General features: G+C 46.1%; 1 protein-coding gene across 3 annotated transcripts; it reads left to right on the forward strand.

Annotated features, from left to right (window-relative positions):
- The first annotated feature begins 6,946 nt into the window (after positions 1-6,946).
- On the forward strand, positions 6,947-13,572 carry PPP1R26 (protein phosphatase 1 regulatory subunit 26). 3 transcript variants are annotated; one of them, XM_028714723.2, is made up of 2 exons: positions 6,947-7,377; positions 8,643-13,572. In XM_028714723.2, the coding sequence occupies exon 2, from the start codon at positions 8,704-8,706 to the stop codon at positions 12,106-12,108; it is 3,405 nt and encodes a 1,134-aa protein (XP_028570556.2). In that variant the 5' UTR covers positions 6,947-7,377; positions 8,643-8,703; the 3' UTR covers positions 12,109-13,572. The 3 variants fall into 3 exon arrangements, with proteins under 3 accessions (XP_028570556.2, XP_028570557.2, XP_028570555.2); XM_028714724.2 differs by having other exon boundaries at positions 6,947-7,256; XM_028714722.2 differs by having other exon boundaries at positions 6,953-7,284.
- Positions 13,573-13,835: the final 263 nt, after the last annotated feature.

Raw genomic sequence — 13,835 nt, forward strand, 5'->3', positions numbered from 1 at the left:
TTCACTAGCGTTTTACCAATAATTTCTCCAAACGCCTGTGTACACAGACATCACTTTCCACGACCTCCCATTTTAATAGCATATGGACATTAGTAGAGGCTGCTGGATCAGGCCAAAGGCAGCCCATCCAGTCAAGCGTCCTGTTCTCACAGTGGCACCCCAGATACCCCAATGGCAAACCTACAAGCAGGAGCTGAGCAAAAGAAGAGATCCCTATTGCCAATCCTCTGTGTTCCAAATAAACAAGTTTTCCTATGATTCAGCAGATTAATGGAAAGGGGTGATCACCCTTAAAGTACAAAGACTTCTTTAGGCTACTGCAAATCTGAAACAACCAAGAAAAACAGGTTTGGAAAGTACTATTGTGGGGCCACAAACGGATGCGGGTGGCGCTGTGAGTTAAACCACAGAGCCTAGGACTTGCCGATCAGAAGATCGGCGGTTCAAACCCCCGCGATGGAGTGAGCTCCCATTGTTCAGTCCCTGCTCCTGCCAACCTAGCAGTTCAGAAGCACATCAAGTGCAAGTAGATAAATAGGTACCGCTCCAGCGGGAAGGTAAACGCCGTTTCCGTGTGCTGCTCTGGTTTGCCAGAAGCGGCTTAGTCATGCTGGCCACATGACCCAGAAGCTGTACGCTGGCTCCCTCGGCCAATAAAGCGAGATGAGCGCCACAACCCCAGAGTCGGTCATGACTGGACCTAATGGTCAGGGGTCCCTTTACCTTTTATTGTGGGGCCACAGCATGACAGCTCACTTTTATGAAGTCTGTACCAGAGGCAGCAGCTGCATACACTGAGCACATTTACCACCCCTCCCTGAAAATTCCTGGGAACTGTAGTTTATCTCACACAGGGCTATAATTCCCAACACCCTAAACAAACTACAGTTCACAGGATTCAGGGGTGAAGGCGCTTTAAATGTGCACAGCTGACATCCATAATGTTTCTGTACGGAAAACAAAACATCCTTGTCCATGCAGTCTGTCCCTCATCTTCTTGACAAGTCGTAACATTCTTGGCAGCCGCTCACAATGATCCTAATAGGACTGGATAATGAGCCACCGCCCCTTTTTTCCACACTGATAGGTAGCTCTAAGATTTTCATAAGCCATGTGGGTTTCTGATGTTAGAAGCCTGACATCATGTGGACATAAGTGATATTCCCACCAAAATATAAGAGCAGTCAAAGCTGTGGTGGATTGGGGCCTTCCCACTCTTGGGGTCCCTTCCAACTCTACAGTTCTACGATTCTGTGAAACGGCTCATTTGGAAGCAATGTGCAATTTCTTTTTAACAAGGATTCCAGCTACAATGGAAGCTGGTTTTATTACCAGTCCACCATGGAGCTGTGCTGAGATTATTTGGGGGGTTGGGGAGGGGTATTACCTTAACATGAAGTGTTGAGCTTTTATTTTTGCTCAGGCGCTGTGATGGATGAATGTCCAAGCCATTACCATCTAAGAGACGCCACAGGTATTTATTCGGGACAGCAAGCCTGCCAAAAAAGCAAGCCTGGGATTTGGCAGCTACGGCAGAATGCCTCGCTCAGGGATGTTGTTTTCTTTGCTATTCCTTTAAAGCAAATTTCTACTATACTGGTTTGATGAATAGACTACAAAGATTTGAGAAGTTATTTAAATGTGCACAATAAATTTTAATAGAGGTTGTTCTTGTCTGTGACCAGCAAAGCATTTCCAAAAAAATCTATAATTGAATTTGTAGATTGGCAGAATTGTAGAGTTGGAAGGGAGCCCAAGGGTCATCTAGCCCAACCCCTTGTAGTGCAGCTTTGAAAAGGCTTTTTAAAAATTATGAGTCATTCATCACCCTGCTCAATGCTGTTTTTGTAAGATGGCACCCAATTTAAAAAACTGAAACAGGATTCCTAACAGTCCCAACTGGCAGTGACTTAGTGCTCAGGCCTCCCCACAGCAGCTGGGATCATAGAGATGGGCTAGAGAGGTGCACACTCAGGCAACCAGCATCACATAGCACAAAGATGGTGAAAAAGTAGAGAAGCTGGAGGTTTTTTCCCCATCAGAAGAGGGAGGGAGGGAAGGAAGGCAGGATGGTGGACAGTGCTGCTCGCAGCACCCCCTGACCATCATTCAAGTCACCCCAGGGTGCCACAGCACACTGGTTGTAAAACTACTGCTTTAGATACTTGAAGATGGCTCTCATATCTCCTCTCAATCTCCTCTTCTCCAGGCTAAACATCCTCAAATCCCTCAGCCATTTATCATAAGGCTTGTTTGCCAGACCCTTCATCATATCAGACACCCTCCTGCTAATCAGTATCTTTCTTAAACTATTGTGCCCAGAACTGGACCCAGAACCCCAGGTGGGGTCTGGCTAGGGCAGAATAGACCAATAGCATGAGATGTGCAAAATTGGGAGAAGGGAGTTTCACAGAGCAATGCTCTTGAGGGGTGTAAGGTAAAGGGACCCCTGACCGTTAGGTCCAGTCGCGGACGACTCTGGGGTTGCGGTGCTCATCTCGCTTTACTGGTCGAGGGAGCCGGCGTACAGCTTCTGGGTCATGTGGCCAGCATGACTAAGCCACTTCTGGCGAGCCAAAGCAGCACACAGAAACACCATTTACCTCCCCCCCCCCCCCGGAGTGGTACCTATTTATCTACTTGCACTTTGACGTGCTTTCGAACTGCTAGGTTGGCAGGAGCAGGGACCAAGCAACAGGAGCTCACCCAGTCGTGGGGATTTGAACCACCGACCTTCTGATCAGCAAGCCCTAGGCTGTGTGGTTTTGACCACAGCGCCACCCGCGTCCCCTTGACAGGTGTAGAAAGGTACAAAATGCCCTGGCAATTAAGCCTGTAGTTTTATTATTTATTAAATTTATATTCCACCTTATTTCCTCCAAGGAGCTCAAAGTGTTATACGTGATTCTCCTCCGCATTTAATCCCCACAACACCTTGTGAGGTAGATTAGTTTGAGAGGCAGTGACTGGTCCAAGGTCACCCTGTGGAATTCATGGCCAAGTAGGGATTTGATCCTTGTCCACCAAGATCCTAGTCTGACACCACTACACCACACTGGCTCTCACAAGGAGAAGCCAAGGTAGAGTCATAGGACCAGGTATCCTATTTCCCACAGTTGCCCATCAAAAAAAAAATGGTTCAGGAAGCCCACAATAATCTGGCTTCCTGCTTGTCCAGCAGAATTGGACAGGTATCGTTTTAGCTTGAAACTGATACCTGACATAATTTGCTCCCTGGACCATTATAACATCTTTTACCTGGGGCAAGAATCAATTATCTGAAATGGGTTTGCTCTGCAGAAATGGTCAAGAATGGTAGTTTGTTAAAAAAAATAAAAATTGTGGCCTGGGGGTAGTAAAAAATCAGCTAGGCAACATTTTTGGCAGAAATCGCTACCTGTCAGGATCTGCTGATTATACCACGCTTGTTTCCCAGCCTTAGGAGCAGATCAGGCTTGCTTAATCCAGACTGATCTTTTCTGGAACCAGCTCCCTGTCAAAACAGCTGACCATCTGCTTCCCAGTGCCAAAGGCAACAGAATATGATGGGCAGCATGTTGGAATGACTCCGTTGCCTGAATTGCTTCCTTTCAAATATCTGATGGGATATTATTAATGACAGCCAGGTCATTGAAACCTGCCTGTCGGAATCTCCGGCCTGCCCCAACTCTTAAACATTTGCCCTAGGAAAAAATTAAACCCATTTCCCACAGCAAACATATAAAGTATGGATGTCACAGATGTGTGTACATGCATATTTGTTTATAAACTTATACCTTCAACCAAATAAAAATTAATAATAATAATAAACCTTCATGTTGGCTCACAACCAAGGCAATAGAATAGAGTAAAACTGTTAAACCAGATCCATAAAACATCAGCTACTAAGACCAATAAACATTGGAAGCAAAATCTACTTAACAGCTTCTGAGTCCAGGCTCTAAAGTATGAAGCCCTGGTGAAATAAATGTTGTTGTTTTTCAGGATCCCTTAAATTATAGGGCTTAAAAGAGTTGAAATCCCTTAGGTACATATGAAGCTGTGTTCTACCAAATCAGACCACTGGTCTATCTAACTCAGATGTTCTAAACAGCTTTTAGATGTTTTACGATCAGGCGTTTTATTAATTTTAAAATAAATAAATAAATAAATCTGTATTGTCTATACTGACTGGCAGCATATTTCCAAGATTTCTCCCAGTCCCACCTGGAAATGCTACTGGGGTTTGAACCAGGGACCTTCTGCATTCAAAGCATCTGCTCTGCCTCTGAGCTACGACCATTTCCCCAGTTTCTGATATTTCTCTTCTGGATGAGGGACACCCCCCCACACACACACACCTCACATACACAGTGCCCTCCACCTGATATGTGCCAAGGAGGCATCACCTGAAGACGTGATCTTCTGGTCTTAAACTACACTGTGCATACAGATTCAATAATACTCCCTCTCAAATATCCCAAATTGTATATAGAAGGGGTAACCAGCATGTTGCTCCCCAAAGATACTGTGGACTACAAGTTCATCGCTTGCTGCCTGGGACTGATAGGAGCTGTGGTCCATGACATCCGGAGAGCAACACATTTGCACCTTTGTTGCAAGGGGTGCCACTTATTGAATTTAACCTGGAAAGTAAATTATAACCAACAAAGCTATAGAGGATTGGACAAATTTGTGGAGGAGGCTATAGAGGATTGGACAAATTCGTGGAGGTGGCTATTATTGGCTACTAGCTACAATGACTATGCTCTGCCTCCATAGTTGGAGGCAGTAATGCTTTTGAGTACCAGTTGCTGGAAACTGGAGGAGGCAAACGTTGCTGTTTTGCTCAGAACCTGCTTGAGGACTTCCTATAATGAGAATCTGCTTAGCCACTGTGAGAACAAGATGCTGAACTAGATGGACCACTTTTGGTCCGATTCAACAAGCTCTTCTTATGTTCTTAGTGTCGGGTGGGGGGCGGGTGGAGAGACGACAAAGTTGAAGCCAGCACCTTTAATTCTGAAGTTAATTTATATCACGAGATCTCTGCTCCTTTATGTGTTTTTGTGTGTGGAGAAGTGACCTCACATTAGGAGGGAAAAACAACTGGCGGCTTCTGAATAGACAGGAAACAATTCCTCCCACGAGCAATTATAACTCCGGGAAAGCAATTTGAGATGGAGGCACTGGTTCCTCATATTGTGTTTCAATTTGAGGGTCAACAATCCAGCTAGGTGATGTAGTTCTATAGCTGTAGCAATTGAGTTTTTCTGTGCATCGTGAAGTTGATGGCTACCAGAAACTGATGCTGAGACAGCTAGCATATTGCTACAGGCCACCTCAATCTCTGCCAAGCAGTAGCAAAATTCGAGGGCTCTTGGCACTTAACCAGGGTTTGTGTTCCTTTGGACACTGTAGTGTTGTTAAGAAATCCTGTAGTATTTCTGTACTGTAGTGTTTTTAAGAAATAAGGTTTATCCACACATATTTACACCTGAGTTTAGGTGGAGGGGGTGCAGAACATTACATCCCAGTAATGTCTCTTGTTGCTTTCCTCCTAAATTCAGTGAGCTTCGGCCCAGAGCAAAGCCAGCCATGTTCCCCAGTCTTTTGGTGCAGCATCTACCAGCCAGCGCACATGGAGTTCTGCCCCTCCCTTCTTCTTCCCAAAAACCATTATTCTAACAGTACTCAAGCCTCGTGTAAAAAGGGCATCTTTTTTCCTATGGCGACATCATGCCCCTGTAACCCTGGCAACGTCCTCTCCCAGCTTTGCTATTGTCTTTTCCTAACATATAGCTTGGGGATGAATTCCAACCCCCTTTTTTCTGACATTTTTTGTCTCTCACCTATTGTCAGGGTAATGACCCTGCCATCACCTGTCTTTGTTCTTTGATGGCACCTCTGTCAGCCAATCTTCTGAACAGAAAAACTGACTCAGCCTATATTTTTACACTGTGCCTGGCACCTTCCCAATACTCCAAATGCTAAATTCTACCATATACTAGCAATAGCATTATTGTTATTGTTGTTGTTATTGTTATTATTATTATTATTATTATTATTATTAGAAATGACAAACAGTGAATATATTCAACTGTTTTCAGATAGCCTGTTCCAAAGTTAGCCCTCTGATGTGACTCAGCTGGGGCTGGGGGCATGAATCAGAGAGTGGTCCAAGCTATCTTGCCCTTGGCATATTCTCTTTAGCACAATTTCCTTGGTGGTCTTTGAGTGTCACCCAAAGAAAAAATATTGTTATGAAATTGGGGGGGGGGGGGCAGATCCCCATAAATTTTTAATTTAGTAAATTTGCACAAACAGAAAGAGTTTTTGAGAGAAAATGAGCTGAAATGAAATAAATAAATTAGTAAATAAATGCACATTAGGGAAAGAAAAGGAAGAACAGGAAACTATGGTGGGAGGCAGGTATGAGGAAACAATAAATGAATAGATTTTGGAAGGGAAGAAGGAAATGTTAGAAAAGGAGAAGAAAGGAAGCAGCCTGAAAGAAACTAAGGCAGTGCAGAAGAAATACAGGAAGAAAGGGGGTGAATAAGTTTAGGAAGGAAAGAAAAGGAAACTATTTTGCAGTAAGGAAGGAAATAAATGTTAGGAAATAAAGAAAAGGAAGAAGATGCATTCTGAGGAGAAACTGAGGCAGAATGGAATACTAAAGCAAAGGTTTAGGAAAAAAAGGAAGGAAAGAAGGAATTTAGGAAGGAAAGCAAAGGAAGAGGGAGCATTTTGTGGTTGACTAAGGCAGAGAGAAAGTCAGGAGTGGAAATAGTAAAAAAGTGGAGAAAGAGAAAATAAACGTTAGGAAGAGGAGTTTGAGGTAAAACTGAAGCAGAGTGGGAAAAAGTGAAGAATGGTTTTGAAAAAGGAAGGAAAGGTTGAGAAGGCATCTGGGGGTAACTGAGGCACAGGGAGACAGAAAGCAGAGGGGGGGAGAAGGCCCCACCCCAAATATCTCCCTGTGTTGGGAGGGGGTTGCCTTCATTAACCCTTTCTTCTACTTGCCGCCCTCTCCCCGCCACAGGCACAGCCCGGGTCTCGCCGTCTTCGCCGCCGCCTCCCCGCTCCTTCTCTTCTCGCGGGCGGAGGGAGGAAGGCGGGCGGGCGGAGGGAACAGCCGGGCCGGTTTGAACCAGCGGAGGCGGCGGCAGCAGCAGCAGCAGAAGAAAAAGAAGGTGGAAAGGCGGCGGAAGGGACCCCGGGATAAGTCTGGGAGGCGGTCCCGACCGTCCCTCCCGGTGCCTACGGCGGAGAAGGTGGAGGAGCTGTGTTCCCTCCGAGCATGTGAGGCTGAGGAAGGAGCAGCGGAGGGCGGGAAATGGAGGCGGCTGGGCCCGGGTCCGGTTGGCACTGCGCAGGAGGCTGCTAGCGGTGGCGGTAGGCCCGGGAGTTTGCCTTGGCAACGAGGCCTTGGGGGGGGAGGGCCTGGCAGGGGACGGGAGCGGGGCGAGCGAGACAGGCAATGGCTGTTGCGGTTTTAGAGTGCTGGTTTGGCGCGGGAAGGGAGCCCAACGACGGGGGCGGGGGAGAGGGAGCGTTTCCCCCACTAATAATAATAATGTATTAAGTTTATTTGCCGCTTTTTTTGCTATGGCAACTCGAAGCGACTTACAAAAAAACGAAAACGAAGCGAGGTGTGGCGAATACGTTCGTCAAAATACCTCATGCTCCGTACCCTTCAGGGCGAGGGTCCACCTGCAGAGGCTCTTTCTTTAAAGCGGATATTTAGCGTGTATTTGAGGACACAGGATTTCATTGAAAACCGCCTTGTGCTGAGTTAGGCAACTGGGTTCCGTCCAGCTCAGTACTGTCTGCACTGACTGGCAGCAGCAGCGGATCTCCAGGGTTCGGCCCTGCCTGAGGATGCCAGGGGTTGGGACTCAGCATGGGACTCAGCATGCAAGGCAGGTGCACAGGAAGCTACCTTCTACAGATCCAGAGCAACTGGTCCATCTAGCTCTGTATTGGCCACACTCATTGGCAGAATCCAGACGGTCTTTCCCAGCCCTACCTGGAGATGCCATAGGGCAGGCATGTTTAAAGTCCATTTTGGGGGCCTAATCCGGCCCACCGGTTGGTTTAATCTGGCCTCTGTGGCAGTTTATTTCCTGGGGTAAAATCCTAAAAAAAAACCTCAGACTTCAATCCTAAAAAAAAGCTCAACAACTTTGAGGTAAAATAATTTTTAAAAGCCCAATAACTTCAATCCTTTAAAAAGTCAACAACTTTGGTTGGCCCTCACAGCCCTTCGCTTCATCAAATCTGGCCCTCTTTGAAAAAAGCTTGGACACCACTGCCATAGGGGATTGAACCTGGAGCTAAGCAAAGCATGTGCTCTACTACTGAGCTGTGGCCCTTCCCTAAATTTGCATATCCTAATTTACATGTACAGGTACAAGTTTAGAAATTCTGATTGTGACTTTGTCAGTGGTAGTGCATTGGCTTTGCATGCAGGAGGTTCCAGGTTCAATCCTCAGTGGCATCTCCAGATAGGACTTACCAGCCCTTCATCTGCTATTGAAAGGGTATTAGTTAATATAGAACATGTCGTATGTAGAATTTGATTGGGAAACTTCAGCGCATTGGCTTTCTGCATAACTGGCATTGTGATAATATGCATCTTTTCTTTCTTTTTGTGTTAGGATGGTGTAACAACTTGCCTGAGAACCAATACCTGAGTGGGCCTCCTTGCTACCAATTAGGATGTTTCTCATGGACACCCCCCCTTTGGTGGCCCTCCAGAGGACATGGGAGCCCTTTGTCCCATCGAGGAACTGCAGGTACCCCATCTGCTTCTCAGAATCCGAAGATGATATTGCTAGGACAGCTGTCAGTGCCAAAGTCCAGATGATCATTAACAACCTCCAGAGCGAAGAGGCATCCTTGGATGCCAGCTGCAGTGAATATGGCTGCCTTATACAGAAAAAGCAGAAGGGAACCAAGGTCAGGAGCCCCAAGCTAAGGGCCAGCGGCAGGACGCTGCAGAAACACATTGAATACACCCAGAGTCACTGTCCTGCCGACTCTGATGGCATGGAGGTGGAAGAGAGCTCAGAATTTGGCCCTCTCTCTCTGAATTCTGACAGTGATGATTCCGTTGACCGAGAAATAGAAGAGGCCATCCAAGAGTATCTAAAAAACAAAGGCCAGTGCATTTCACCACTGCCAAGCGAGGCCAAGAGTTTGCACAGTGTAGACAATACAGATTGTAGTTTGTTCCCTACAGATGTGAAGTTGAATGAGGTTCAGTGCCCCTGTTCCCCCAACTACTTTGAGGGAGACATCGCTCCCTCCCCGTGCAGTGTGAGCAGCAACGACTCTTTTGAACAGAGCATCAAAGCTGAGATAGAGCAATTCTTAAATGAGAAGAAACAGCAATCAAGGAAAAAGGATATAACACTGGGGAGTAGGAAACTTCACCAGAAAGAGACCCAAGAGAAGTTGGCAGTTAGGAACCGGAGAGAAAGTCGGCAAAGGTATCTGAAACGAGAGCGGGGCAAGGCACTCTTCTTAAGGCACCACCTGGAACTCAGAGGTGCCAATGCTCCTTCTAAACAGGAGTCAACAACCAGTGGAGAGGAGCTTGGTGACTTCAGTACAACAGGCCAAGCAACCTTGAAAACACCTTTGGCTGGTCATTCCTGCATCCTGGAGCAAAGCAGAACAGGCAAGAAAAGGCAGGCACTTTGGAAAGCCAGGGAAGAGCAAACCCTTCAAAGCATAGACATCTCTGATTCAAGTAGTGACGATGGCATTGAAGAAGCTATCCAACTGTACCAGCTGGAGAAAACCAGGAAGGCAGCAGACTGCAAAGCAGGCCACGCTCCTTTTCCAAAGGAAGAGTTTGGGGCCATCAGGATAAAAGATATATCCGCCAGGTTGATGATCCGTTCAGTAAAAGGTGCCTTGCCAGAGATCCCCAGGAAAGCTTTGAGCAGGAAGGGGAGGCAAAGCTGCTCTAAAGCAGCAGAATTAAATAAGTTGGATGCCATTTGCAGCAAGACAGCAGAGAAAGGCAATGTTGGCCCTACTCTGGAAGATGACTTTGCCAAGTGTGCACTCACCTTCCAGGCCTCTTGCAGGACAGACACTGCTGCTGAGCTGATGTGTGCAGAAGCCATCCTGGACATCTCCAAGACCATTTTACCTCTCCCTACAGGAAGCAGCAACAGCAGGTCATTCACCACAAGTGATCCTTCATTCTGCTCCCAGAGTGTGCAGCCTTTTCAAATTGAAAGTGACAGTCACAGCGTGAACAGTGATGACAGCATTGAGCAAGAGATAAGAACTTTTTTGGCGGTCAAAGCACAAGCAGGAGGCCTGGTAGCAAAAAATGAAGGGGTCTCACATAGTGCCCAAATTCCTCCCTTCTCTGGGCAACCATTAAAACTGTCACCAAGTCAAAAAAGGAAACCCAAGGCAGGACGCAAGCGAGGCCAAAGCACACAACTGATGCTGTCAAATACGCCCCAAGGTGGTCTGAGCATACTGAAAAACAGCAAAGTTGGAGGGGCAGTGGCTAGCTGCCAACAAGATTCTGTAACCATTGCCAGTTTAATAGATTTTGGAAACCCTTTGTCACAAGGACAGCTTGGTGCTAGAGAACTTTTTAAAAGCATGGCATGGGGTCAACAGAAGTACATCATAGAGGATAAGAGCAGTTCTTTGGACAGTGATGAGGACTTGGACACAGCTATCAAGGACCTCTTGAGGTCCAAGCGAAAGTTAAAGAAAAAACCCAAAGACAAAAGAATCCCATGCAAGAAGAGAGTCCGGTTTAGTGAGACAGAGATGCAGATTCTGGAGGATAAAGAAACAGACTGCAAATCCAAAGCTCCCACCTTGCTGAAGAGTTGCCTCATGAGCCCGGGAATAAACTTTGGGGAAGAGGATGCAAAGAAAGGGCCCCAAAGCATCATGAAGTCCCAAAGTCCAAAAGCCACACAGTGTGTGTTGGAATTTAAAAAGGAATGCCACACTAAGTCAGTGGCTGGGCCCAAAACTCGGGATGGAGCGAAAAGCAATCAGTGTTTTTGGGCTGCCACATCCCTGACAGACAACAGCAGTTCCATGGATAGTGATGACAGCATCGAGCAAGAAATCCAGAGGTTCTTGGCAGAAAAGGCTAAAGATTCCACAGAAGTACCCAGAGCCGATGGGATTGTTGAGAACTTGCAAATTGATAAACCCCAAACAGCCATATCTAAAGCCAAGCACCAGCTGTTCAGAGACGGAGGCAATGCCTTGCTGGGATGGAGTAAAAAAGCAAAGAAGGCAGGTCCACTCATGGTTGTGTTGAGAAGTTCTCTGAAGGCTGAAGAAGAGACAGTGCAAAATGCTTCTCTTTGTGACATGCAGGTGGTCTCATCTGAGTGGGATCTGTGCAGTCAAGGTACTGTGCAGACAAAACGATCCGGTTTACCTGCAAAACAGGCAGTGGTTCGAAGAAAGGTTGGCTATGATAGCAAGCTTGACCAAATAAACATTCCACCTGGGAAGGGCAAATCTGAGAACTTTAAATCACAAAATTACTTTAAGCCATTGTCTTCTTTCAAAAGGAAAAGCCCATATGAGTTCAAAGTTTCCAGCAAGTTTATAGCAGGCCTCAAAAGCACTCAGAATAAAAAAAACCCTGTGCTTGTGGGGAAAGGGCAGGGTGAAGATCTGTCATTCAAGAGGCAGGGAGGTGCCCCAGTATCAGATTTGCTTGGTAAGAGCCAGGTGGTGAGACTGCAGAGAGGGGGGGTTCTAAGATCCAGGTGTCAGGCAAGATTTAAAGAGGCAGATTTATCTTCAGGAGGGCCTTCTCCCTTTCTGACTGAGAGGCAAGGGGCAACAGAGGAAGCTTATTTATGCTATGAAGCAGTCAACCTAGCAGATATTAAACCTTTGGAGCCTTGCTGCAGGAGGGACTCCAGCCATGGTCTTCCTTTGCACGTACGCAGCACAGCTAATGAGCAAGGGGTCAGAGTTAGCACAGTGTCCCTGCGTGCTGAGTTCCCTGATGGGGTAGAAGAAGGGAACACCCAGGAGCTTCACACCAGTTGGAAGGAGTGTAGTAAAGTTCCCAGCAGCTGTTATAGCTTGCAACAGATGGAGAATCCTTGATTGGCCAGGATAGGATAGCAGAGGAGCAAGCCCAGAAAGATTTAGAGGAAAGCTGTGCAGAATTTGTAGGTGTAACCCCAATGGAGTATGCACGCTGGTGAAAAGCAAGGACTTCAGTTTGTAAGGGCTTTATTTTTTACAGCATCCGTGTGTGGTTTTTTTTAAGGTAAAAGCCTGCATTACAGTTAGGTTTTCTGACATCTTGATTAATCTTCATGCTGGAAGGGGTGAGGATTTGTTCTTTTCCTCACCCTCCCCTGCATCATCCTTGAGTTACAAGGACAATCTTATAATTGTAGAGTTTGAAGGAATCCAAAGGGTCATCTAGCCCAACCCCCTTATCTACTCAGCACCTCAAGATTCATCCACAGTGGGAAACTTATGCCTCCCCCCCCCCCCCCGACCAAGAGATTTATCCTTTTCAGATAAAGAAAATGTAATCTTTATTAAGCAGCCCAGAGTGTCGTGGTCTTCAAAGTATTCAAAATGGAAAGAGAATTTAGCACAAATGCAGACAGTATATCTTTCCATTGAAGGAATCTGTCACCTATTACATGGACTTGATTCCCCTCCCCCCTTTTTTAAAGACTGTTCTAAGTTATTTAAAAAATGCTTTAAGTGAGTCTTTTTTGTAACAGTTTATAGAGCACCCCTAACTGCAGAGAACTGTAGTTCATGTTCATTGTACTACATCAGGATTGGAAAACTTGTGGGGTCTCCAGATGTTGCTGTAATAAGACTCCCATCATCCCCAGCCACTGGTCATGCTGGCGTGGAGCTGATAGGAGTTGGAATCTAACAATATCTGGAGGGTGCAGGAGTTCCCCACCCACTTACCACAGACAATGAAGATAACTCTGGTCTGAGACTTTCGACTTTATTCTTAGAACAGCCTTCCCCAACCTAGGGCCTGTGCTTCCTGGAGTTGATGGGAGTTGTAGTCCAGAACTTCTGGAAGGCACCTGGTTGGCGAGGGCTGTCTTAGATGCTTCCACAGAGTATAGTGTTTCTTTCCAAGAGCAGGTATATTGAAGTTACTTCTTGCCTTCCTCCATAGAAGGTAAACGTGATAGCAGAAAGTGGTTGCACCTCAGAATTTGCATTCCCCCCCTCCAACTAGTCTGTATATTTTTTTTTTAAAAAAAAATGCTGCTTTCACATCTCATTTTACATTGACACCTCATGGCAATCTGCCTCTTCTCACTATAAACCTTTACTATACATTCTTCTATTGCTCTTTAAACCCCCAGATCAGTTTATGGGGACCCTCGGGCGGGGGGGGGCGGGGAGAGAGGGTGCATCTGTATTCATCAGTCAAATTGCAGTACTTTGTAGCTTGTGGTTTTGATTCTGTCTGACTGTAGAAGCACTTTTGAACTTGTTTTGTATATAAGAAATGGTGTACATTCATACATTTATAAAGTTTAATAAACAGGGTTCAGAGTTTGAACCATGAAACCAAAAGTGTTTTCTTTTTTAATGTCTCAGATGTTTCAGAGAGATTTAGGTCCACAGCCACCACTTGGTCCTCTGTCATTTATCTTACTCAGGCTGTTTCCAAAGGGGCTTTGTCCACCCTCTTAAGGTGTGAGCGGAAAGGAACAGTTGTATTCTGTACCCCAGTCAATAATAGAGCCTACTAGATCAGGCCAGAAGGGTCCCATCTAGTCCAGCATCCTGTTCTTATAGTGGCCAACCAAAACCCCCAATGGGAAGAAGCCCACAAG

Source organism: Podarcis muralis, chromosome Z (genome assembly GCF_964188315.1).
Source record: "Podarcis muralis chromosome Z, rPodMur119.hap1.1, whole genome shotgun sequence".
Taxonomy (NCBI): Eukaryota; Metazoa; Chordata; class Lepidosauria; order Squamata; family Lacertidae; genus Podarcis; species Podarcis muralis.